A 26,380-nucleotide genomic window follows, 5' to 3' on the forward strand; every position below is an offset into this window, starting at 1 on the left:
GAACAAACCGTCGAAAACCCTGAAGTGTGAGAAATGTCACGGTGGGGGGAAGAAAGGATCTCAAGTTTTCCATAATGTATTTGAAGTCATTTTTTAAAAATAAATTCATTAATAGATAAATTACTGTGTTTTTCAGTTCCTCTCCTAAAGCTGCTGGAATTTGTAGTTTTGGTTTATTCTGTTACGTGTCTTTCAGTGAAGTGAAGGACACGAATAACAATAAAAACAAGGATCCAAAAACTATTCTCACTCTGAAAAACTAACCAGTATGACATCTCATGCAGCAACATTATCTTATATATTTATCTTTTCTTAATTGTTTGCTAAACAAAAATAAGAGCAGTCAACTCCAGCTTCACCAAACGTTCGTAACTTTACAAATCTGCTTTAACCAGGTGTGAAGGAATAATCCCACGAGATCTTAAATTGGAGAACTGCACTGCCAATTGTTTATTGGCCACATAAACACTATTATGCCCAAGAATCAGGGGCGATGCCCCCCAAAAAGAGGTTTTAAAAACAAGAACTTTAAACATGTCATCTACATTTGATTACGCGATAGACCTGATTTTTTTTTTCTTCCTCAAATTTAAATTGTGTATCCAACAGGAGTGCTCTTGACCACATGTAACATTTTCCTCTCACCAAAGAAAAGCCAAAAAAACAAACGGTGAATCCACTAAATTATTGAGCACTACCACAATATAAACTAACATTTCTGTACGCGGCTCCAAACAAAAATAGGCAGAAGTGTGTGTGTGTGTGTGTGTGCATTTAGCTGTCGCCACCACTAGGCCGCAGCGCCTGACAGGCTCCTCGTGGTCAACACGCAGCCGCCACCTAAACATCTGTGAGCCGCTCTCGACGCGCAGCCGACTGCCAACATCTGAAGAGGATGACGTTCAGCAATGCGGTGGAATTCAGGTCGGATGGCGTTTCACCAGAAACCAAAGATGGATACAGAAGCGCTCGTGATGACTTCCCTCAGACATCTGCGGAGGCGTGACTCAGCCGGTACGGGTGTGCAGGTGAGCTCCTCCCATCACATCCTGGATGTGTGACACTATTATAAAGAGAAAGTTGAAGTTTAACCGTGACTTTTCTTTTTGAAATTCTGCTTTAGATACCATTTCATCCTTCATTTAAATAGCCGTTCATTGATTTGATTAGTCCCATATATTTCTAATATACACAGTGATATGTGGGGTCAAATATATATATCTATCTATCTATCTATCTATCTATCTATCTATCTATCTATCTATCTATCTATCTATCTATCTATCTATTCATATAGATCAGAAAATGCCTTCCTTAGTTAAACTGACTGAAAAAAAGAGAAAGAATGGCCACAAACAGCAGCAATGACAGTTTCCTCTTTTGGTCTTTTCACATCCTTTTAATTCTTAAGCACACACTGTTTGCATTTACAGAAGTATGTCCTAACCACTGCCTGCCAGAGGTTTGTTTCGCTCTAATGAGATGTGCGTCTGTTTTATTACCATCCAGGATGATTACACGCAGATCTATCACTCCTTGTTGTCTGGAAAACTGCATAACGATACCGTTGTGTCGTCACACCTCTATAAAAAACCAAATGACCCGCTGTGAACACACAGCAGTAGTGGAGTGTCGTTATTGGATAACTTTTAAATCATAGTGTGACAGTCAAATCTCTCTTCCCCCCTCACAGACGCCTCACAGTGCGACTTCCTCATTCACTGACTTGTGTTCAATGTGATTCAAGAGCACCCTCCTGAAACCAGAAGAGACTGCTTGACACAACGACCGCTGTGCAGCTTCTCTCCCCCCGATGTGAAGCCACAGCCTCTGCAGCAGGATATCTTCAGGGGCCGAGCAGGAAGGAGAGAGCCGGGTAGGAAAAAGCAGGGTCGGACTCCACAGCCAGCATGCTGCGGCAGTCCCTGAGCATCCTGAAGCAGCTTGGCTCCGCGGCAAAGTAAGTGTTTGGCTGTGATACTCATCTCCCGCGAAGATGTGGCATTGAAAGTGTCGTGAGCGCGTCGAGGCTCATGCACACTGAGCTCTTGAGGCCCGTGTGAACCCACATCTGATGGGGTTGATTGATTTTAAAAGTTTCATTTTAAAACTGTTTGCAGAAGGAAAAACATCATCCTCCTCTTATGAATAAAGAGTTGAATTCATGAGCGATGCTGAGTGGTGTTGCTGCTGCGCGTTACTTGGTTCCGTACGATCGGTATCTTATGGAGACTAATGTCGTCAGATTACGTAGATTTAGCTGTAAATCGATAACGGAGTTCGCGTGGCTGCTTTCTCAACTCTTCCCTACTTGTGCAACCGTATCACATTTTGTTTTTTCATGTGCCCTCTTCCCCTAACGGTTGCTCGCCAGCTGCGGTGGCTCTCGTTAAATAAGGAATCATTTGAATTTGAATGAATTGAAGGCATTTGAATCCACACAATCTCAGGATTATGGGTGTTGAGCAGGGATGGATCGTTTCAGTTCTACAAACTTTGAAGGCTGGTTTTTATTTTTCCTTAAATCCAGAAAACTTTATGGACTTTCTTGAAGCCCTGGAGCTCCTGTGCTTCATCTCCTGAGACACTGGAGAGGGTTTTTCATTTCAGCACAATATTGGGCTTCGAGGAATTGTTGAATTCAAAGTTCAATTTTGTAACAATAGAACAAATTTGTTGCAACTTTTTGAAAATTGAAATTTCAGCAATTTCCTCAACAGGTGACAGTTTGATTCCATGAGGTCGAACACCTCTGACATTTTATAAACGAGATGTGTGACAGAGTCACACATCTACACCCTTTTTCTCAGAACAAACTTGCTCAAACCAGGTGTGTGTGTGTGTGTGTGCGTGTGTCGTGCTGCCGCGACCTCTGACGCACTTAATAATAGACCTACACAGCGTGCATCTGCAGCAGTGCACCGTGGGCTTCACTTAGCACGGCAGCACCCAGTTAACAGTTTGTACTGGCGAGCGTTTGATGAGACGAACACACAATGTACAAAAATAAAAGACGCGCACCCACTCAAAGTATTTCCATGTACTGTACGTGATGTATGAATAGAAGAGTGTTACCTTTTTGACGACACATTTATTCTGATACATCAGGGAGTAATCGCCGCTGAACAAAACTATTAGTTGAGACATACACACCTCTGCAGACACACACACACTTTTACTTTCCTTGTAAAGCATGCAACACTCCAGCTCACACGCTCTGGTGTAATGCGACTATTGTGTGCATTCGTTTCGAAAATGAGAATCAGAGATCAGAAGAAAAAAAAAGGAACTCAACGTCAAACCCTTTGGGGAATTCTTCTTCATATGTTTTGAAACAGCAGGTGCTCACTGCAGGAAATACGAAACTAAACCCTGGAGGTGCTGCTTAGAGCCCCTCTGACCTCTTTGAGAACTGGGCCGGGCTTCCTTTCGCTGCGACACCAGCTCCATGTTCGCAGAGCTTGCAGAGGAGGCAGTTTCACCTCCTCTGCAAGAGGTAGGTGACGCGCTAAACATCGACCGCTGCGCTCACGCTCCAGGTTTCGGTCGCTGGCTTCATGCTCGCTTGTCGGTCAGGCCTAAAAATGTCCGAGTAGAAGAGGTGTACTTTAAATTCAAACTGCAAAGTCCCTGCAGTGGTTGTATGTTTGACTCTCATTTGATTAAAGGCATCAATAAAGTCCTGGACCTCAGACTGTCCCACCAGCACATGAAAGCAGCATTTGTTTTTTATGGGGATCAAAAGAAAGAAAGCATTCATACTTTGTATGAAAACAGTTGATGTGCAGTTGAAACTTTCAAAAAACTGGATCACCTATTTTCTTTGTATGTTCCATTTTAAATCAATCTTAAATATGATCAATAGCCACAACTTGTTCTCATTAAATTACACTCATTTTTGTCCGAAACATCACGTCTGTGCAACTCTTAGGAAACCCTTTAAGAGTGCATCTACATGTCCTCAAATGTGTTTATCTCAAAGATCGTACAAACAGAGACATTCACTTCATGACGGAGAATATACAACTGTTTGACATTGTGGGAGGTTTTTGGTTTTCTTGCCGAGAGTTGGTGAATAAAATGATATTTGAGTTGTTTTTGACATCAGGGTCGTTTACATATACACACTAACCAACTGAACAAACATTTCTGCAGGTCACAAGATGCCACTGAGCTGCTACAAGAGGACCTGGTCGTGGTGAGAAAAAGAGAAATTCTACTGTGAATGAACTTGTTTTCAGTTTCACATCAATCATTGTTAGAGGAAATGTACGGCACACATTTAAATTCAGTATTACAGATTTCTTCCTGAGTCATGATTACAATCGCCACAAAGCACCGCAGCATCTAAAAGAAAAAGCGCATTAATAACACATCTCCACAACATGACTCATGTTGAGTAAAACACAAGCTAATGACGTTGTAAGAAGAAAAAGGGGACAGGATTAACGGCTCGTCGCGTGTGTCTCTGGCTGAAGGTGGAGCAGCGGGTGGAACCGGCCAAGAAGGCGGCTCAGGTCCTGCACAAGAAGCTGCAGGGCTGCATGCACAGTCAGACGGGCCTGGAGGCGGAGAAACGAATGGTACCGCAACGACTGCAGCCGCGCGGACGCGTCCCAAAACGTTAAGAGTGGCTTACTGAGAGGCGTTTGGTCTGCTTCTGTCTCCACAGAAAAAGCTGCCTCTGATGCTGCTGTCCGTCAGCATGGCAGAGAGCCTCAAGGACTTTGATGCGGACTCCTCCATCAGGTGACGCCCGTCCTCCTCTTCCTCCCTCTGTGAACCTGAACTCTTGACTGATGGTGTTGGCTGCTGTCATGTGAAACCCTCAGGGCTTTTCGGTTTCTTTAGTTTTTAGTTGTGACATCCGTCTGATGTAAGACAGGAGTTGACCGTGTGTGTGTGTGTGTGTGTGTGTGTTGCAGGAGGGTGTTGGAGATGTGCTGTTTCATGGAGAAGATGCTGGCCAGCATGCTGGCAGACTTTGAGATGAAGGTGGAGAAGGAAGTTCTGGAGCCGCTCAACAAGCTCAGCGAGGTGAGAACGTCTCGTAGCGGCGAGAGACTTCATGTGAACCATGCCGTGAGCACGCAGGTGCGACGACAGCTGCACGACAGCTGCACGACATCGCTGTCAGAGCACACATGACGGATGGCGGTGTTGCATTGCATTGTGTTGATCGGGTGTTTGTGTTCTTCTTCTTTTTTTCCCCAAGTGCAAAGTAGGCACATGAGTCAATGCCTGACAAAATATAAAACATTGATATCAAAGAGCTTTTGAACCACTCAATTCAAATGGAGTTTCCCCGTTTAATGTTTTCTTTCTCTTCCAGGATGATTTACCAGAGATTCTCAAGAACAAGAAGCAGTTTGCAAAGCTCACGACAGACTGGAACAACGCAAGAACCAGGTGAGTGCCACCGTCAGCGTGACAGTTTATCCACCAACAGAGTAGCGAATACTAATCACACTCATTTCTGTGTGTGTGTGTGTGTGTGTGTGTGTGTGTGTGTGTGTGTGTGTGTGTTCAGGAGCCAAGCCAGCACTGGTCCCCAGACAAAGCAGGACGGGCTCAGGGAGGAGGTGGAAGAAGCTTGGAGAAGGCTGGAGAGCATCAAGGTGCCGATGGTTTCTCTTACAGCCACCGTGGCTGTAGCAAGCATTCCCCCCCCCCCGTGGCAGAGTGCACCTGTGTAATCAGTACGGTAGCCTTGACCTTTGACCTCTCTGTCTCTGTAGGACCAGTACTCTGCAGATCTGTATCACTTTGCGACTAAAGAAGACGACTACGCTAACTACTTCATGCGCGTGAGTTGTGATAGCCTGTTCTTTTTTTTCTTCTTCTTCTCCATCTTCTTCTTCTTCTAAGTGCGCACTCCAAACCAAATGCACCTCTCTTGTTTCTCCATCCAAAGCTTCTCGAGCTGCAAGCGGAATATCACAAACATTCACACGAGTTCCTGAACAAAAACATCAGCGAGCTCAAAGAGAATCACAGTCAAAAAGGTTGGAAGTCAGTCCGCACCGGTTCGCTTTGCCGCGCTGCCGTTGGGGTTTTTCTGTTCTGACTTCTTGGGTGTGCTGATCCTGCAGGGCCGCTGCTCAGCCTCTCGAGTCAGAAGGTCTACGGGGAGCCTCTGCTCTCCCACCTGTCTCGAAGCAACAGAGAAATCGCTGCACCCATCCAGGAGTGTGTTCACATGCTGCTGAGAACGGGCATGATTGAGGAGGTAGGACCGAGAGGAGGAGCCTACGTGAGGATTTAATGATCATCAACCTAAATATTACACATTGAAATGCAGAAGGAAGTAATCTCTGCAGCGTTGGGCTCTTCGCTACAGTAGGTGCTTTATGAATAGAGAAAGAAAAAATAAGAAGAAGAGGGTATCCTATTAAGAGGGAAATTCATTTTTCTATTTTCATGTGCAGTATACATATTCACACACACACACAGGACCTATACTTCTGCTTTCTGTATGGAGAGATGTTCCAGTGAAGGGGCCGACGCCCTGAGCAGTTGAGGGCTCAGTGCCTTGCTCAAGGACAGCTCGATAGCTATCAGTCCATGCTCCGTACAGGGACTTAAACCAGTGACCCTGTGGATCCCAAACCAGATCCCCATAGAAAGCCACCAGTATAATATTACGTTTAATTAGTTCTTAGTCAGTTGTTAACTATCAGCAGTGGAGGTAATGATACATCTACACACAACTACACTTCCATATCTAATGTGAAGGATGTGCAGAGGCTCAGGAAAAGTTATATGTTAATTTTTTTTTATGCAGATAATGTAATCTTTTGCAGGCTGTTAATGGCCTGTTAAGTGTATTTGATAAGCTCTGCTCTGGGCATGACTGAAGACTTTCCCCTGCGGTCCAATGAAATCTCTTCTTTTCCTCCATCTTTGTTTTGTTCCCCCTCGTCCTTCAGGGTCTCTTCCGTCTGGCGGCCGCCGCCTCAGTGGTGAAGAGGCTGAAGACTTGTTTGGATCATGAGCTGGTTGACTACAGCGAGTTCAGCATGGACCCGCATGCAGTGGCCGGTGAGAATATTTCCACTTTTTCTTTTGTTAAATTTCCTCATAATGGAGTTGGAGTTTCTGCTGTGGGGACTCTTCCTCATCTGTTCAGTCAACGTGACTTTCACGGCTCTTTCCAACTCCCCACTTCCTCTTCTGTGTTTGTGTCTGTATCCAAATACAGCCACTGCTGCAGCTTCCAGTAATTGTAAATGCTTTATTTCCTGTGTGCTGGAGAATTTTTAGAACAGTAATATACAAGTTCTTAATAAGTTGAGAAGCACCTCTCCTTTTACCAGCAGTGAGGGAAAACAGCAAATATCATGGCAATATTTTAACATTTATGTGTTTTTCTTTGTATTTTTAATGTGTTCTCCGACTGTGTTGTGACAGGAGCTTTGAAGAGTTACCTGCGAGAACTTCCCGAACCTCTTTTGACCTTTGAACTTTACACTGACTGGTTCAAAGCAGCAGGGTGTGTACGACATCTACACTGCATGATTTTCATTTCAACTCCGTTTCTAAGTCCGTTCTCATTGAGTTAGATCTCTTTCTTCACAGCGAAAAAGACCCCACGGAGAAGCTGGAGCAGTTCAGAGTGCTACTGAAGAAACTGCCGCCAGACAACTACAACAACCTGAGGTGTGTGTAGGCCGCCTCATTGTGCACATTCCTGTTTCTCCTGAATCACATGCTCCCTTGTGACTACCGCCCTGCAGTCCTCCATGGTTTCCTCTTCCTCCCCGTCAGGTATCTGGTCCAGTTCTTGTCTCTGCTGTCTGAGCAGCAGGCCGTCAACAAAATGACACCCAGCAACATTGCCATCGTGCTGGGGCCCAACCTGCTCTGGCCACGGGCTGAAGGGTGCGTATTAGTGACCCGATCGTCCCTCTGCCTCCACCCTGCATGTACTATTACCTTACTGCATTCACAGGCTCCCCCGTCCTGCCTGCGCTTCCTCTTTCCTCACCTCTGTGTCCTAATATTATAAAGCGACGAGCATTGGGCGACAGATTTCATCAACCGTGGACCTGAACCGCAGCATCCTGTTAACAGATGAACTGTGACAGATGGACTACGCTTTATTAGTAGCATTTTTTATAACGTTTGACACGTTTCAGGAAGTGCGTGTTTGGTTTGCTGAAATACTCTCAGTGGTAAAAACCTAAATGGGCAGCGTGTCTTTCCTCAGCGACACTTTTGTCTTCATGGTTGGAGAAAGTCACTGCTTTCATCACACATTACTTTTCGTCAGACACATTTGACCAGAGTTGAAGTCACCACATTCTGCAGCCCTCGTCTGTCCCACATGTCCTCCGTCTTTTCCTCTTCAGGGAAGCTGCTCTGTTTGACATGGCCTCGGCTTCTTCAGTCCAAGTGGTGACGGTCATTGAGCCGCTCATCCAGTACAGCTCCAGCCTCTTCCCCGAAGGTACACGAACACAAATGTACACTCTTTACGGGACATCGGATTTCAAATTTTTAGCTTGGCCTTTTAATTTAATTTATTCTTTTGATTATGATAACATTGTAAATTCATCGCTGGGATCAAATACCATGGCAGCATCGCTACAACGAGTCAAATGATCGGACCATTTGTAAAAATCAGGCCGAATTAATAAATTCTAGGAGCTGTCGGCCCTTATTGATGCCACGCTCTGTGCAACTGTGTATGTATTAGTTAGTGGTACATAATGAGTTTGTGGCACCTTGTTAATGCATAGATTTCTTAAGGAACATGTACCTTATAATCACACAATAAAAATGCAAATTTAAAAGTTAGACCAGAACACAATCATCATTGTGTATTGATGCAGGTGCCACCTGAATGTCCCTGTATTTGTTTTACATGTTTAAATATTATTACCAAACATTGCTATGACATGTAGTGGCTGTAAGATGTGCATATTAAACAGGTTTTTATTTGGGGACTTTTATATGTATTGCTTATTTCTTTTTATTTCACTAATCTTAGCACTTTGGAAACTGCTAATCCGAACAATTTTATGTGGTCACCTTGGACAGGAAACACTAACCACTACTGCAAATAAGTCAAAGATGAACCAGGAAGTCTGTCTGTAAACTCTGATAATTGTTTAGCTTTGAGTTATATTCAGTTGTAATGTTACTTTTCCAAAAACATTTAGCTGACATTTGGGTTTGTTTAAAACTTGTCTGCTTGTTTGAGCGCACCTGAAAGATCTCATAAGTCCAACGATGTTATTACTAATTGGAAAGATGGCCATAACTAAACAAATAACCTGGAATTGATACTTCAATAAAAAGCTGTATGTTTGATGTATCACTCATAAATGTTATTTTTTCTTGTTTTGGTTAGCTGTTTCTTTTGAGATCCCAGACCTTCCCGAGGTCCCGGATGCGTCCATGCCAGCTCCCTTCTCCCAGTCTCAGAGCTCAGAAAAAGAGAAAGTGAACAGATCGGTCTCGTCCTCCTCTTCCACGGCCTCCTCCTGCTCCTCGTATCACCTCCCTCTCTCAAAGACAAACAGGTACCGCTCTGTGAAGACAGAGTTCGCACATTGTGCTATGTCTACACACTAGTGGCTCCAAATAGCAGCAACAGGTAATGATTTGAAATGGTTGGGAGCTCATTCCAGTACTCTTGTTTATTTCTTTCCATCAGCACAGCCTCTCAGGACAGTGTTGGCTTCTTCCTGGTGAAGTCCGGCTCTTTGAGTCGCAGTGGCACCTCCACATGGACCAACCAGGTCGCCGACACAGCGGCACCAACGCACCAACGCTTAACATCCAGCACCTCGTGCTCCCTCGACCCCAGCCCCGTGGTGGCCACCAGCACGGCGGCCGGCTGTGGCCCAACGGCACTTCCTAAAGCAGCGAGATCGGCGGCGAGCTCAAGTCAGATCAGGAGTCCCACTGAGAAGCAGTGCTCGGATCAAGGCCAACTGGAGTCGATTTTGGAGGCTCCTCCAGACTCCCCAAGAGCTTTTGTAACAATCACCTCACCATATAAACGTAAGTCCAATGTGTCCAATGGCTGTCCAAACCTCGAGATGCTGAATTGTTTTGGCACTCCAGCATTTTAGCATTAACCTTCGGGGGTCTCACAAGAGACATATTAGTAAAAGAAATGGTCAAAATGGAAGCAGCAGAAGCCGAGATAATGACTTTTACTTCCTAGTAGTGCTGGCCAAGTCTAAAAAACACTGGCTCCGGCATTTCCCATAATGCAATTGAACTATGTCTTTTGTTACAACCCTCCTGCCTGGTACACACCCATGTTTTGAGGCGATACGTTTGTGCTTTAAACATATCGCCTCAAGTTCGCTGCAAGGTTAAAGCTTGCAACCCATGTAAAACATAGTTATGACATCATCAGTGTCATTTCCTCAGACTCGTCAGAGCCACAGGAGGTCGTTCATCTGCTCTTACGGGCTGCGTGGTGCTCCTCATGAGAAGTCAACTGAACTATGTGAAATGGTGAAGTGACCTTTCAAGTGGCCCAAATCATATTTTCCTACAGAAACACCCCCCTTCATTAGCTTTTGTTTTTGGGCAGAAGCACATCATTTATATGTTACCTCTATTGTGTCATATCCTGTACACATTATTTACTTCTACCACGTTTCCTCTTACGAAGTCCAAGTGGTGGCTTGTTGGGTCAAGCTGACAGAGAGAAAATAAATCTACTGCTCTTGTTCCAACAACCGGAAAGTACACAGGAAACAGGAAGTCTCATACCACTGACCAAAACATAAACCTCCAGGGTAATGCGTCATCTCTCACATCGTGGTAACGGCCTCACTCACATGCTGGAGGCTGGAAGACTTTCCCTTACTGTAAGGCTTCTCATTCTGATATCTTTGTCTGACTACAAAAGAGATTTTCCAAACTTGAGTAATTTGTTTTTCAGGATTGTTTTTCTCACAAAATATAATTCAGCAGCAGCCAGTCAGACAAACTTCCTTCAAGTCCTTCAACTTGAAAGCAGAATAGTGGTTATAGACTGACAAAATAAAATGTATTTCATTATTTTATTTTATTTTGAGGTATTTTACATTGTATGTTAAATATTATGCATTCTCATAAATTCTATTTAAAGTAAAATGATGTAACTTTTCCTAAACATTGACAATTACGGGATAAGTATGCTAAAATAATGCAATGCTAAAGTTTGAAGAAGAGCCGTAGAGTCAGAAAACTATGTCTGTTACGCGGCAATATCTTACCGCCCTTGTCTTAATCTGTCCGCTCTCAGATGACACCCTCACAATCCCACTTTTTCTCACCCTGCAGCAAAGAGATCCTTCAACCCGACCAAAGCTAACCAAGCTAACGAGCAGGTGACAGTTCACTACTCCAGACCCTCAGTACCTCCAAAGCTCCAGGCCCCTCCTCTGCCCACCACGGCCCCGGCAGCGGTGAACACAGCAAGCCAGCCGACACCCGCGCCCCGAGCTCAGTCGACCATCGTTAGAAAGCCCCCTCCGAAAAAGCCTGGACTCAAAGCCCCAAAGTGCCCTCCACCACTTCCACCACCATCACAGGTGAAAGCGGTTCCTTCTCTAGCGCAGTGAGAGAACCACGGCGTGTGGATTTTCTAGCTTAACATACCTGCAAATCTTGTCTTTGCTGTTCTCAAGTGGTTTCACTTTCTTTTTTTTTTATCTTGCACCGCACCTATTAGCAACGCTGGCTGTGGTTGGGGGTGAAAGAGCCTTAAACTGTCAACCAGAAACAGCAGCAAATATCTGCTTTTCAGCCCCGCTGTTAAGTTACGACTTAACCATGTTAGCTTTTCCATATTGTCAGTCTGTGTTGTCAATAATCTTTGAATAGCGTAGCTTAAAGGTGCTCATAATACGAGATTGAGAGCATTACGATTGCCTCTCAACGGCTCTCAACATGGCGACAGCTGAGCCAGCTAACGTGCTAACAGCCGAACGGTGCAAACAAGGGCCGAAAGTGCTGACAGAGCGAACGGTGTTTACTTGAGGGGGAACCGTGGCGTTGGAGCTACCCCTCCGCCATGACGCCGACGCCGTTGGTCGGCCAGGTCGCTGTTATGAGCCGTTAGCGCCGAGAGCAGCGCAGAGCGTGACCTAGCTATGTCAACGGAGCAAGAAGCTTGGATTACCACGCTCTGAGGGAGAGCAGATTGCTCTCTGTCCGGGTAGACATTGCTCCACTATATCTTGACACAGCAAATAGTTATTTGCTTCTATATAAATGTTTTCTTGTCTTGCAACTTTACCTCACTTTTGTTTGGATTATAAATGTTTCTGTAACTATTTTCATTTATTTATTCTTCAGGTACCGACGCCCTTTATTTCCTTTTAATTTCCCAAAGTGCAAAGTAATTGCCAGAAAGCGAGACTTTCTGGTCAAAAATAATAGCTCGTCAATAAATGAATCCAGCCGTCCAGAACCGCCTTCCAATTGCTGTTTAAGGTGTTTTAAGGATGAATCTTTTCATAAATATACAAAAACAATGTAATTCATGTGAGGTTTAATGTAAATAACAAGTGTTTAACAACCACCTTTCAGGTCTACATTCAAGGGGTTTTGGGTGGAAAATTCCTTTCAATCGACTTCAAACCTTAAACCTGTGGAATCTATGAACATGAATGCATCTTCAACCTAATTAGAAACAGCTTTATTGTTTATCATCATTATAATATATAGTTGGTATTGACTGCAGCATATGGATGGGTGTGAATTGCACTATGTACTGCAGGTGCTCATACTGTAAGTACATATTTATAGGTCACTTAATATCTTCATGTACAGATGTATAAAAGAACATATAAATGACAATTCTTTAAAAAAAAGAAAAGAAAAGGTATACAGGAGTCAGACTTCATAATCATAAAAGGTGCACGGAGTCTTTTTTATAGAATGCAGCATAAAAAAGCAATTAAAGGGTTAAGCTTCAGTTGCAACTAGCAAATACAAATATTACTTAGCACATCCCATAAATCCATATAGTTTATTAACCGAGATGTTTGGTTAATCTAATGAGGCCTGAGATTACAGAACTTGTATTTCCTTTCCCTTTTTTTCCTGGTAGAGTATTCCTGAGTGAAAGGAGTTGACAGGAGCTTGTCAGGAGACCTAAAGGTTGTAATAAGATTGAATCTATGTTACTACTCCCAACTTCCTCTCTCATTAGTGACTGAGAATCTTTTCCCCTCGAGGAAGTGTGAAAAAGCATAAAGTGAAAGACCGGCTTTGTAACTTCTACATTGTGTAATGTTGCCGGTTCCTTCGAGACGATCTCTACATCTACATTCTCTGGCACATCCTCTCTTCCCACGCCTCCTCTTTGTTTCAGTCCTTTTGAAGTTTCCACCTTTTTGTTTAAAAAAAAAAAAAGCATTCTCCCTCTCTGAGCGGGGCTTGGACATGTGGAGCATCAAGTCTTTCATTCCTTTTAGATGCATTCAGCGACAGTTCTGCGTCAAAACTGTACATCCTTAAAGCATGATTGTATAAAAGTAAAGGATCCAATAGGAAGCATACTGGATTGTAGTTTTCATGCTCATCCTGTCAAAAGAGCCAGCCTTGTTGACCACAACAAGCTGTAAGATGATTGATTTGATTGGAATTAAAGAAAAGTCATACATCAGAGACAGTTTTGTAGTGTCAATATATTTCCACTCAGACTTTGATTTCATCCTCGTCGTCCATGTAACTGTAGGCCGCTTTGTTCTGTGGCTGGCTGATGGGCTTCATCTCTGAATCTGCAACCTCCATCCTGCTCCGTCCCTTTGAGTAGCTGCCGTAGTGGCGAGCGAGCACATCTGCGGCACACTGAAACCGCTCACTCTCCATCCCTAACTCCAACCTCACTCGTTCAGGAGACCCCATCGCCACATCGGGTACTTTGTCAGAAAGCCCGACTCCGTTCGCCTCCTCTTCCTCCCATTCGGCCCCATGCGGGCTCTTCCTGCCCCCGCAGTCCTCCCTCAGCAGGGAATCCACGTATGAGATAGTCGCCGAGTCCATCTCTGACCCCTCATTGGTCAACCCGCACGCCGACCCCGCCTCCTCTCCCTCCCAGGCGTGGCCGTGCTCCTCCGGGTGGCCGTCGATCAGGCCGAACACCTCGCTCATGAGGGAGGGGCCGAGGTCGAAGGTGAAGGTGTCCAGAGACGTGAGGGAGGGAAGGGAGTCGGAGCAGGCCGCGGCGGCGGGTTTGGGGTCGAAGGTCGTTATGGAGGCGGAACAGGTGGATAAGATGGCGTCAGTGGGGTCGGTCAGAGAGCCGCGGTGGATGTTGGGGGAGCAGGACGTGGGGAGGGAGATGGACGGCTGCTGACGCTCAGAGCGGGAGAGACGAGGCAGAGTGACGAAACCTGACTCCAGACCTGAGGAGAAGACAGATGTCAATACACAACATTCTGTAGGATGTAAGTTATATATATATATATGTGTCTCATGTATTATATCAAACACAAAATATATATTTCAGATTATTATGGAGTCACATGGTTTATCATACAGTTCCAACAGGGGGCAGTGTACACCCATCGGAGAACATCCTGTCTGAGGCTGACGGCCAGCAAAGTGCCGAGTTGTGTGAACAGTGAATCATCCCGACACTGCCAGATCACTTAACAAGTCCCACACTCGCACACTGCCGTCTTCACGATGACCCAAACGGCTAAAATTACCCCTGCGCCTCTCAATGTCAGCCCGTAAAGGGGCAGAGAGTCTGGAGGGGTTTTTTTTGTATCACCCGAATAAAACAGCGTCTGACTTCGCAGATTAACACACTTTGAGAATGCAGGAGAGAGATAGCCAGTGTCGTGAGACTATCTATGGAGGATTTGATTCTTAGGAAACCCAGCCGACTCCCATCTGTGTGTCAAAATGCTTAATTACTGGGGAGTGAAGGGGCTGCAGTTATCGCTACAAAAGTGAGTGATTTATGTGATTAGTGATAAAAATGCCATCGCGCCCAAACGCTTACATCCACATGAACATCACACTAAAGAGGAGGTATCAGCTGTGAGTGTGATGTTTATTTGAGTGTGTCAGACAGCCCGTGACCAGCTCTGTCTGGATCTCTGTTATCAGTACGAGCTCTGCGGATTATGAGCCAAGGTGATTCATAAGGACATCTGGGTCAAATCTGTCTGGTACTGATGGACGGGTTTCACCGCGGCTCTCCATATAGATGGTTCCCACTTCTCGGCAGTATTAACTCATTTAACCTTTGTGTTTTCTTTGTTTAGCAACAGTGCCATTTCATTTTAATCTTAGAAACTAAGGATTCGATGGTGCATTAGTGTTAATCCTTGAATGACTGGGCAAAAATAGTTGACATGATGTATTGCACTTTTTCAGCAATCAAAAACAATGATGGCCTTTTATCTCTCAGAGTTAAAGAGCAACAATTTTCATTCATTATAAGGAAGAACAAAATATTGTAAAAGACAGACCAACAGGAGCCTCAATAGACTACCCACAATGCATCTTGTGGAACTTGTGGAACAACAATGTTGTGTGGTAGCGTACATCTGTTTCATTTGAGCATATTTGCTTAAAACAGCTGTCTGTTCAACCAAAACTGTAACTTTGGAAAGATGCTAAAAAACTCTCAAACCTTGAGGGAGAGTTGGTCAATAATTCTCTTTGGGTTCATAACTATGGCTGACTCCGTTAACAAACACATTTGTTTAATCAGTTGTTGATGTAAAATGTTTGATGGTAGAAAATTTAATAAAAAATAAATCAAAGGAACTCACCATAAGAGCTTTTCTTCTCCTCTGGCGTGCTTTGAGAACTAGGAAAGAGCACTTTGGCGGTGGGACTCCCATTTGGCATATCCACATCCAGCCGGGGGAGGGAGATGGCGTTCTTGATGATGGGAGAAAGGACGGGAGGTGGCGGCGACAACGGCGACAGATCCTTGGATCCTCCTGTGGATCGGTTGTCGGAGCCCCTCCTGATGTGACGGAGCGTCCTGGAGAAGAACGCTCCGATCTTGTTGTCAGGGGTGGAGATGGAATCCGTTTCCCCGTTGCTCCCGTTGGCGGTGCCGCCGTGGTTGCTGAGGAAGGACGTGTCCCCGAACACATCGCCGCCGCGGCCCACGTGCATGGTGTGGCGGAAGTCCCCCAGAGGAGGGCTTATCATGTCCAGCGTGAGGTCGCCTTTAAAGCGGCGCTTGCTGTGGGAGTGTGAGACCAGACCTTTGAGGCCGGACAACTTTTCCTGAAGATTCATGATCGCAAGAGGTGAATGACTTAATATTTCTCAAATATCTAAGTCTGGAATTGCCTTTAATCCCAATGAATGGCAAAACAAAACAAGTTAAGTTGAACTTTTCTCTTCTTAGATCTGTATCAAAATGATTGACAGTTCAGCAGTCCAAAGTCTGGACCTGAAATAGCTCTGAAAGGTTATTCCAGGATCTTGAAACTGTGTAATTTCTGAAAAGTTGAACTCCAGGCCCGCAGAGCCAAATAGTTCACTGGACTATTATCTCTGTTTATCCTATAGAAGCCAAACACTGTCCCCCTCTTTGTAGCTCAGCGTTATGCATCGCTGGCTGAATTAAACGGTCATAAATTGAGGAGAACACTGTGCAGTTGTGTTCCTGGAAGAAGGCCGGACCAGTTGCAGTGTGGTCAGGTCGCCTGGTTTCCCTCGCTTGCCTTGGGCTTGGGCTCCGTCGACATCAGCTCAGAAATAGAGTCCAGCTGCAAGCGGTTCTGCGGCCGCACCACGGAACCATCTATTGAGAGGGAAAACGGGGGGAAAAACATCTATCTTCAAAATGTAGACTGGGAATGGACTTCATTTTGAGGGATGATATTTGCAGTTTATTCTGTGGACGTTGAGATCCAGCGGTGCATTCCTATATACTACTGTACCTAAGCTCGATCGGTCCTGCAGGTTTTTTTAAGATTCCAAAGGTCCGCTGGTCTGGAACCGTCTAAATTTAGACTACAGTCACTCCTCTGTGCTAAAACCAAAGACTGCCTCTCGTCCATAAAATGGGTGGACTTTCAGGGAATTCCTGCATCCATTTTGTCCTGCTTTGTCTGGCATGAAGGTTACACAAAGTTCATTTTACATGTGACTGAAATCACTTATCACGCTTTTGAAGCCAAGCAGCAGCGCTCATTCACTTGGCTTGGATTTGTTTACAAACAGGCAGAGTATGCTCAGCGAGACATGAAGAGATAATACAAATTTCCTGATAAGAAAATCGCTGCCGCTACTTAACTGTAGCCTACTGCTAGCATGCCAGTGTATTGAGCCCGGCACCGACCAACGGTAGTAAAAGATCATTAGTTAATTAATTATACTACAATTAAAATTGAGTGTGAAAGGAAAGAGTCATGTTCTTTTTTTTTTATTCCAATAAAAATCTTTTACTAATTTAACTTAACTTAATTAACTTTATCTTTCGCTGGCTCGATCGATTTTTCAACTTATAAGTTTCCATTTTGGTTTATTTATCTACTCCTTATTTCCTATTGCAACTATTTATATTAACATTTTCTGTGTTTATGGTCAGTGGAGCAATGAGAGCATTGTGCTAGCTAGCTTCACTGAAAGCTACAGACAATGAGCAGCAGCTTTTCCAGCGAGCTACCTAGCTGAAGCTAGCTGTTGCGCCGGTAATATTAATCAACCATATACTTCAAACCTCTGTAGCATTACTTTATGAAGTCTCCTAACAGTAGTTAAAGCATTTTAGCTAGTAAGCTAATGCTAAGAAAGTAGGCTAGCTAATATCTTTTCTGCCTATATTATCTTCCATTGCCATTATTTGCAGCCTCCTTGGAGGTTTAAGTGTGTATTTATGATTTGATAGTATTATTAATTCATGCTTATAGTTATATTTTTGACTTGACTGGGAGTGTTTTACCTCCTTTTGTTGTTTTTCTGGCACTCCATACACAGCTGTAAGTCAGTAACAAAGGCAGACAAAAGAAATTGGCTATTTCTCATGTGTTGTTCTTTGCCAGCAGAGTAATGGATATCCAATTCTAAAATATTTTGATAGCATGAAGCAGCCCTGACATGGACCTCTGGTTCTCTTTAAAGCTTTCCACTGCAGCAGCTAAATGTCGGCAGGCCTCCCACGCTTGCACAGCACCGTCTGGCTTCATTAATGACCTGCTATGGTTCAAGAGATGGGGATTGCGTCAGGTCCAAGGCAGCCCTTCTAATTTGCTGCTGACCGCAGTCCCAGGCCCTCCGCTCCACTTCCCCTGGCTGGCGTTTTAAGAGGGGCATCTGGGAGCGCAGAGGGAGGAAGCACGGCACATACCAGCACTGAGCAGAGCCATATCAAGGCTCACAAAGGGACGCCGGGGACCAGTATACCGAGGTGTGATGTTTAATCTAAGATGGCGCGAGCACGCAGGGACCTTGTGCACATTTACATGAACCGTGCTGAAGCAACAGGTCACCTCTGATTACAACTCCCCAGTGACGGCGGTCGCAGACGTCATGGCTCTATGCTTTTCACAATAAGGGAAGGAGTTTGTCATGTATATAAAGGTTGAACAGGAAAAAACACTCATTCTGATTGATAACCTGCAGTTTTACAGGAATACAGAACATGAATTACTCCGTCTGTGTGCTTATTGAAAGCTCTGGTATTTTGTCTTTGCCTGTAATCCGGTGGAAGACCTTTGACCAGCGTTTAGAGGGGGTCGCTTGCTCCGACTCCTCTTATGTATCTGGACCCTCCGGGCAAAGCTCATTGATCTGCACATATGCTTCCATCCCTCCTCTCTGTGATCCTTCTTTGCACTTTGCTACTCTGTTAAAGTCACAGAAATACAGCAGCCAGCACCCTCGGGCCTCAGGTAAAATAGCCTGCGAAGCGTCACAAGATAAACACAACGTTTTGAGTCTTAAATAGGTAATAAGTTTAACACTGTAATCCCTGAGCAGCCCGCCTGCCTCGGTGTTGGATATCAGAAAAGCATAGGAGATCTCTCGACAGGAGGGATTTGGACGTACCCCAGATTATCTCCTAATCCTTCATCTCCTCCGTTACCCCCGGTAGGGCGTCTGTTTTGGGCAAGGCCTGGCTGCTACCACCCTGGTTGGCTGCTCCTCTGGTTGTGATTCCTGTCAGAGGATAAAATACAAAGTGAGCTTCAGGGAGGTGGACAGTCAATTCAAACTTAAGCGAGGGAGGGTGAGAAGTGATGGCAGGAAGCTGGGTAAGAAAAAATAAGGGAGAGGATGGCAAAATTGGGCTGGAATAAAGATGACAGGAATGGATGCTGAGATTAATTAAATGAAGAGAGGAAACAAGGGAACGAGATGTGAGGAGGAGGCCAGAAATGATAGACATGATGGAGATAACTGTGGAAACTCAGTAGATTAGATTCGATCCGTGTTGATGGGGAAACTCTTTTCTCTTATAAAATTGCATTTTTCTGTAAAAGAAAAGTACATCTTTCTGTTGAAGCTCTGAGTTGCTTTCTTCGGACAACTCACCATTCAGGGGGTTTTGGTGCGATCATACATCAAAGACGGGGCTCAATAAAATATTTCCATGTCACTACGTACAGTATTTGCTTGAGGTGGCTTTGCTGGATATAAACCAGAGTAACCACAGTCTAATAGGAGCCGTGTGTTTCGTATGTTGTGTGTGTAAGTGTGTGTGTAAGTGTGCGTGTACGAACACATTCCTGAACAAAGCATCGGTCGGTGAAGTCTCTCTCTCCATTACGACCATCAAACATCCTTCTTCTCAACATCGGCGCTGATTGAAACCACGTTTGGGTCTGAACCGTCTCTTTTTTATTCTGTCATCCTCTCTTCTTCGTTTTCCTCACTCTGTTTCCCTTCTTCCTTCTTCACCTCCGACTGTTTCATGTCTTCTCTTTAATTGAGTCTCCTTTTGTCCTCGTTCTCTCTTCTCTTTACACTCACTCTGAATATCCCTGTAACCATCCATGTATGTGCAGTTTCACATGGCCATTAAAGCTGATTCTGATACGTTCCTGTGTTTCCTCTCCTCCTTCCTGTCGTTTTCCTTTTTCTGTCCCTCCCTGTTTAGTTTTTCTTTCCTTCTTCTACTGTCCTGCCTCTCTTTGAGCGTCTTGACCGACGTGGGAAGGCTGAAAGGGCTCCACTAAAACAGCTGTTGAGCCCACACGCCCTCATTCATCTCACTTTTGATGACTTTAACTCAAAAATGTTTACCCGGCTCTGGTTTTCAGTGATGGACTTTGTGTTTTATAGCGGGTCTTCCCCTCCCTTCCCTCTGCCTCTCTTCTCATGTCTTTCACTCACTAACCCCGCTAACCAGGTGAACAAACATACAAGATAAGGCCACATTTTTTGGGCTTACTATTTGACTTTCAATTACGTTCCCTTCTTCCTCGTCCATGCTCAGCCTGGATCCAAGCAAAACACAGCTACACTTCCTCCTCAGCCAAGAAAACATTTTCATGCTCCAACAAATATCCATACTCTCCGAGGCGCTCTGCTTCCTGCATCTGCTGGAGCTGGCAGTCCCAATTTGTCCTCTTTGTTGCCGCTCGCTTTCAGTTTATATCTCTTCTGCGCTCATACATAAACTTTTTTTCCTTTTCTTCTCCCTTGCTCCTACTCCCCTCGCCCCTTTCTCTCTTTGATATTACAGGATTCATAGGAGGTTTTAAACGGCCGGTTTAACTGTTCAGTGACACTGCAGCCAGATTGACGCCTGCACATGACCGATTGGATCATTTTATATGTCCAGCTCTGGAGCCACAAGCCTTTAAAGGAGGAGTTTGACTTTTTCTAAAATGCATTTGATTGCTTTCTTGCCTATGGCTGGTTAGCTTAGCACAAAGACTGGGAACAATGGGAAACGATGCACAATATTATTTGTGAGCTTTAAAGATGCTGGCAATATGTGCGTAAATATTTCTTTAGGCGTTGGTGGGATTTTTGTTACTTTTGGACAAAGCCAGGCTGTTTTACCCTGTTTCTTGTCGTCGCGCTAAGCTAAGCTAAGCTAACCAGCTGTCGCTACATATTTTGTGTGCGGACATGAAGAATTTTTATCTTTTCATCTAAATCTCAGCAAGAAAGCAAGCACGTTATGGACACTAGCTAATGTTTAGTTTGTCAAATATTGATATTGGCCTCAGAAATCAGAACTCTAGTATCTATTGGGATCTCCAAGAGACTGAACCGTCCACATACACAACATGCTGAGTATGATTTTGCTCTGGAATATGAGAAACTATCACTGGTTTTCTTCTCATAATTCCCACCGACAGCGCTAAAGTTTCCTATTGTATAGCGTCAGTGGGAACAGCTTTATATATAAATACTGTATAACTATCACTGTCCACATCAATCATCGTCTGAAAAGTTCACATGCAGTCAAAATGTTGGACGGCAGCCAGACATGAATGTATCTCTTTTTAACACGCATGGTGGTTGGGTCAAACAAGTGCTCTTTTTTTTACACCCACACAGTGAACATCACATCTGTATCTGAAAATATCTGAAGTGAGATGCTAAATAGTCACTTTTTAAGTTTGTCAATGGGGAGCGGGGAGGAGCAGGCGCTTGATGGATGTGTCTCCCAAAGACTCTGTGTTTTCCTTTACTGGGGGGATGTCGGACCGTCTTGTTAGATGAGTGAGTCGTGAGTGGCCATTTGGTGACGGCAGACCGTGATGGAGCGGTTTTCCCAACACCATCATCATGTGTGGCAGAAAAAGAAGAAGAAGAAGAAAAAAAACCCTGTGGTGTGAAAACAAATACAGCAGCTGGATTCAGAGAGTTCTCACCCCTGCAAACAACCCCTTCCTGGTTGCTTTTGCGTCAATGACACCCAAAGGTCACAAACGGCCCGCCTCAGAGGAATGTTGCATTCAGGTAAAAAAAAAAAAAAAAGAATAGGAATAGGCAGGAAAACCACAGGGAATATCTGTACTCATTTACTTCATCAAGTGCTATCATTAGTGTAAGTCATATGAGGGGGATGTACAGGAAACATATTACACACGTGTTAATAATCTGCTGCTGGCTGAGCGCGTCCAGGAGGCCGACTGAGAAATATCAAAGCAAACTAAAGGAGGATATACTGTACGCCTACTCCGGGGAGGCTAACTGGGGGAATTACAGAGCCGGTTAAACATGGAAAAGTCCCAGTGCACTGATCCACAGTCAGGGAGACTGATTTCATCAATGCATGTATTGGATTGTGTGTTTTATTATCACAGAAGCTGACTGGCTTTTGTTTTTTTTATTGATCCCCACTGTGTGTGTTTATTGGTGAGCTCTAGCAGGTCAACAAGCGCTTTAATCAATGAGTGGCTCGCTCGTGGCTTGCTGGCAGGCTCGAGGGGTCAGAAAGGCCGCTGCCCCCAACTTGTAATGAGTCCGGCGCTGTGCGGTCTGTTTGTCTCTGCGTATGTACGTTGGTACCTCAAGGCCAACAACTTCAACTTCACCCCGTCACGTTCCACTGAATCAGAGCGCATCTTGGTCACATGTATTGACAAATTGATGGGTCATGTCGTGCAAACTGCTGTAATTACAAGGCAGAGCGACGAAAAAGCAAAGCCGTGGCAGAGTTTATTCTGACCGAGAATATACTGCTGCTGGATATAAACACAGAACGGAGAGGATTGAGTTTCACGTCAGACATCCGAGACGCCGGCAACACTAAAAACAACTTACAGTACGACCATTAACAGCAGGTCTGATAACAGCTCGGTTTCAGGCACATTTCAATGGTATTACCTTATCTGAAACCAAATATGTTTGCTTTCTTTCTCTGGTCAGCAGGAGGCTTTTCCACACGGCAACTTTTAATTCATCTCTGTCTTCAGGATGGAAAATCAAGCAACACTGCATATATGTAATCGCAAAATGTGCAAATTTATATAAAAAGTCAGCTCTTTTTTTTTTTTTTGCTTCTCCCTCTTCTGACTACATTACTTATATGAGGATACACAACACAGTGAAAAAACTACATGTGTAGGAATGTTTAACAAACATATACTATACTATTAATAAAATATGCTATACCTTGGATGATGAAATTGACAGGTACATTTTTCAAAATGCACCAAAAAGTCGCAACAAATCCAGTGTTCCCGCAAACTCACTCAACGTCTCTGAATGAATATGACGCACAAGAGAGGCGACCATTCACCATGAAACTACAATAAAGTCCTTAATAAAAATGCTCCAGACTCACTGCGCGTCCTTCTCACAACACAGAGGAGTCATTTCAGGTCAGAATTGAACGTCAACTCACCGGCGGGAGCTTCGTCGCGTTGGGTCCAGTTTAATTATCTTTCCACTCGCAGCGTGCGCGCGCGTCGTCTGGTCCGAGTGAGCCGGACTGTCCCGCTGCTGCGCGGCGCGCGGAGCGGCGCAGCCCGCAGGAGGAGGAGGAGGAGGAGGAGGAAGAGGAGGAAGGGGGCGGGGCCGCCGCGCAAATACCAATGAAAAGCGTCGGAGAGCCACACACCGGGAACTCCCACACCTCGCGCTGCAGTTTGAGGTCTCAATGCACAACGTGCCTTGTCAACACCGGTGTGCAGCCAGAAGTAAACACTGCTCCTGCAGCCCAGCTGTGTGGCTTTCATGTCCGACGTGAACACGTTCTGGTGTAAGTGCTGATCATCAGACTTCATCAGCTGAGGAGCTGCTGACTTTTTTTTTAAGCAAGAGGGAAACACAACATTTTCTTCTTCTCGTGATGACTCAGTTTGCCTTGATGTCCAGTAACTAACCACGTGATGATGTGACGCCATTCAAACCCAGAGCTAACAGTTTAGAGATTCATTTGGGGCTTTTTTTTTTTTGCTTTTTAAAAGAAATAGTTACATATATTGGAAGATGCTTTTTGTTGTTGCTGAGAGTTAAAGTACACAAGAGATTGATAGCTCAGTGTACAATGAAGAATGGCATCATTAAAACTCTGTACAAAGGCAGCTTCTGCCACGTCTTGTTTGTTTTAATCTGTACAAAAAGCAAAGTATAAAAATGACACGGTGTGTTTTTTCCTGGGGAATATCTAGGATAGGATAGTAGGATAATGTAAATGTTGTAAATGTAATGGAAAACATTTACATTATCTGGCTTCAAATCTAATGGAGAAATCGGAAAGTGGTATCGGTCTTTTCTCAGTAAGAAACCCAATAAATAATTTACCAAAATGTATAAATATGACTTTAATCTTACTTCTATTAGCTAGACCATAATAACAGAATACATGTAATATCTATAAGTATTCTCAGTGACTGTCTGTGTTGACACATTTGTCTGTTAAATATTAACAATATGAGGGATGTGGATTCGGAGGCGTAGACATACGTTTTGTGTTTTTAAACCTGGAAAGCGAATTAAAAAAAATCAAAGTTTTCCTCACAATGGAGGCTGAAAATGTTGGCAACGTTTCCACGTAAGTCTTTAAAAACGGATACTCCTTGAAGCCGTGAATAGAAGATGACATCAGTTGGCTCAAGTTTGGGATGATTCAACTTCAGCAAAGCAGAGTCTCGTCTAGTGAGGCGCTGGACAAATGGCTCACTAACCGCTGTTTGCAATCCAGAGTGTATTTTTTCTCTTAAGCCTCTAAGATTCATGATTCATTCATGAATTCCATTTGAGCAAACACAGTAAATCCACATTACAGTGTTCACATCAGAGGACTGAATAGATTGTATTCAACTCCAGGCCTCATTTGAGGTTCTCGCTGATGAGGTAAGTGGAGTTTAATCTGAGCAGACGCAGCTTTAAACAGTTTAATTACCTGACTGCAGCAAAGCTACGTCCCAAACTCAGAAATGGGCGTTCAGAGGTGCAGTCCCGTAGAGTGTACGTTCCTTGTGTCCGCCGCTGACCTGCGCAACAGGAAGCAGTGTCTTATCAACAGGAACAGAAGCATCCTCGCAGCGTCCTCAAAGGCTCCGAACGGCTCTGTGTCATTAAAGCTCAGAGGTGGCCTGTGAGTCTGCCAACACGCAGCGCCACCCACGACACCACAGCCACATGACACCTCTCCCTGGGTACCACACACACACACACACACACACACACACACTGACAAACTCACACGTAAGAAGGCGGAAGAGAACACAATAACACTGTTTCAGACAACTCCCTTCCTCATCTCACAAGACTAACGTTGTTTTCTGTGAAGTCACGAAACAAAAGTACTTTACTTGATCGGTTTGCATTGATATGCGGATATTTTTTTTAAAAAAGCACAGAAGTTTAAGAATGAATCCAGGATACTTCCTACTGATTGGCTCAGAGCATTAACGCGTTCCTAAAATCCACCCAATCAGGCCAATTTGCTGCGATTATACCTGATCATGTTCAAGCAGTAGCTTTACTTCACATCTCCACAGAGTCTGTTCTTTCCTCCACTTGAACAATATCTCACACTGATTTAATTTTGGGGAATAATCTGCACTGTTTATCTGTTGAATGCATTTTCAAAATGAATGAAACCAAGCGAAACCTAGTTACTTGTTCCTGATTGGTCCAGAGTGCCTGCAGGCTTTGTGAGCCAATCAGAATCCACTTTTTCTTTTAGGACTGTGCCTTCAAATGTTTTAGTTTTAATTGTTTAGTCATGCCTTTCATTAAAGCCCGATTCATCGATGTGTTAGTCTCAATGTCCTAATCTGTATATATAAGAGGGCATCTGAGGATAAGTGTGTGTGTGTGTGTGTGTGTGTGTGTGTGTCAAAAAGCTGTATTTGGCCGTCTTGTCTCCACTTAACTATGCCCACACTTCTATGGCGTGCTGGCGCGGCCAGGCTTCACCGCGCTTTTTTGCAGATTCGGTGACATATTCACTTTGGATTTCTGTTCACCAAACCTCCAGGCTTTTTGGCTTCATGGTAAAAAAAACAAAAACTTTTGTACTGATTAACATCAGTTCTCGTTAAAACATCCCACATGCTGCAGGCTGACACCTCAGAATGCCACTAAATGGCACAATACACATATATAAGTGTTTAGTTTGAAGGAGAAGGCAGAAAATACACAAAATATGGAACTGATACTTCTGACAGAAGCCTGTTTATTGCTCTAATACAATACACAACCTCTGTTGTTATCCAAAAAATGACTGAAAACCTAATAACCAGCCACACCGCTGCACTGGGTGACATGTTTCCCTCATTACCATTGACGTGCACGGCACTGGCATCTTGGGTCCATTCCACGTCCACCGCCATGGCGCTGTAGACACTCACTAAAGCACCGTCTGTGTTGACCCCGGCAGAAAATAGTTCCCAACAAATGCACAACATAATCCTTTTTGAGCTACTCTGGATTAAAAAAAACAGAGTCAGAAACCAATGAGGGACTCTCGGGAGTTTCTGAAAACTAGAATAAATATATGGAACCGACACCAGTGGTGCTC

General features: G+C 44.3%; 2 protein-coding genes across 3 annotated transcripts; one reads left to right on the forward strand and one right to left on the reverse strand.

Moving 5' to 3' along the window:
* Positions 1-1,814: 1,814 nt before the first annotated feature.
* sh3bp1 (SH3-domain binding protein 1) lies at positions 1,815-13,581 on the forward strand. Its single transcript, XM_068582962.1, has 18 exons — positions 1,815-1,960; positions 4,156-4,198; positions 4,479-4,583; positions 4,673-4,749; positions 4,926-5,037; positions 5,333-5,409; positions 5,531-5,618; positions 5,739-5,807; positions 5,915-6,005; positions 6,093-6,229; positions 6,930-7,041; positions 7,411-7,492; positions 7,579-7,659; positions 7,768-7,881; positions 8,352-8,449; positions 9,356-9,527; positions 9,662-10,011; positions 11,293-13,581. The coding sequence occupies exons 1-18, from the start codon at positions 1,911-1,913 to the stop codon at positions 11,571-11,573; spliced, it is 2,139 nt and encodes a 712-aa protein (XP_068439063.1). The 5' UTR covers positions 1,815-1,910; the 3' UTR covers positions 11,574-13,581.
* cdc42ep1a (CDC42 effector protein (Rho GTPase binding) 1a) lies at positions 12,505-23,366 on the reverse strand. Of its 2 annotated transcripts, none has more exons than XM_068582963.1 (4): positions 23,252-23,366; positions 18,991-19,101; positions 15,750-16,741; positions 12,505-14,366 (listed from the first exon to the last, which is right to left on the reverse strand). In XM_068582963.1, exons 3-4 carry the CDS (start codon positions 16,228-16,230, stop codon positions 13,657-13,659), a joined length of 1,191 nt encoding a protein of 396 aa, XP_068439064.1. In that variant the 5' UTR covers positions 16,231-16,741; positions 18,991-19,101; positions 23,252-23,366; the 3' UTR covers positions 12,505-13,656. The 2 variants fall into 2 exon arrangements, with proteins under 2 accessions (XP_068439064.1, XP_068439065.1); XM_068582964.1 differs by lacking the exon at positions 23,252-23,366 and adding an exon at positions 21,774-21,817.
* Between the last annotated feature and the right edge of the window lie 3,014 nt (positions 23,367-26,380).

Source organism: Clinocottus analis, unplaced genomic scaffold (assembly GCF_023055335.1).
Source record: "Clinocottus analis isolate CAN_PGR_092001 unplaced genomic scaffold, fCliAna1.0.p SCAF_19, whole genome shotgun sequence".
In the NCBI taxonomy this organism is placed as follows: Eukaryota; Metazoa; Chordata; class Actinopteri; order Perciformes; family Cottidae; genus Clinocottus; species Clinocottus analis.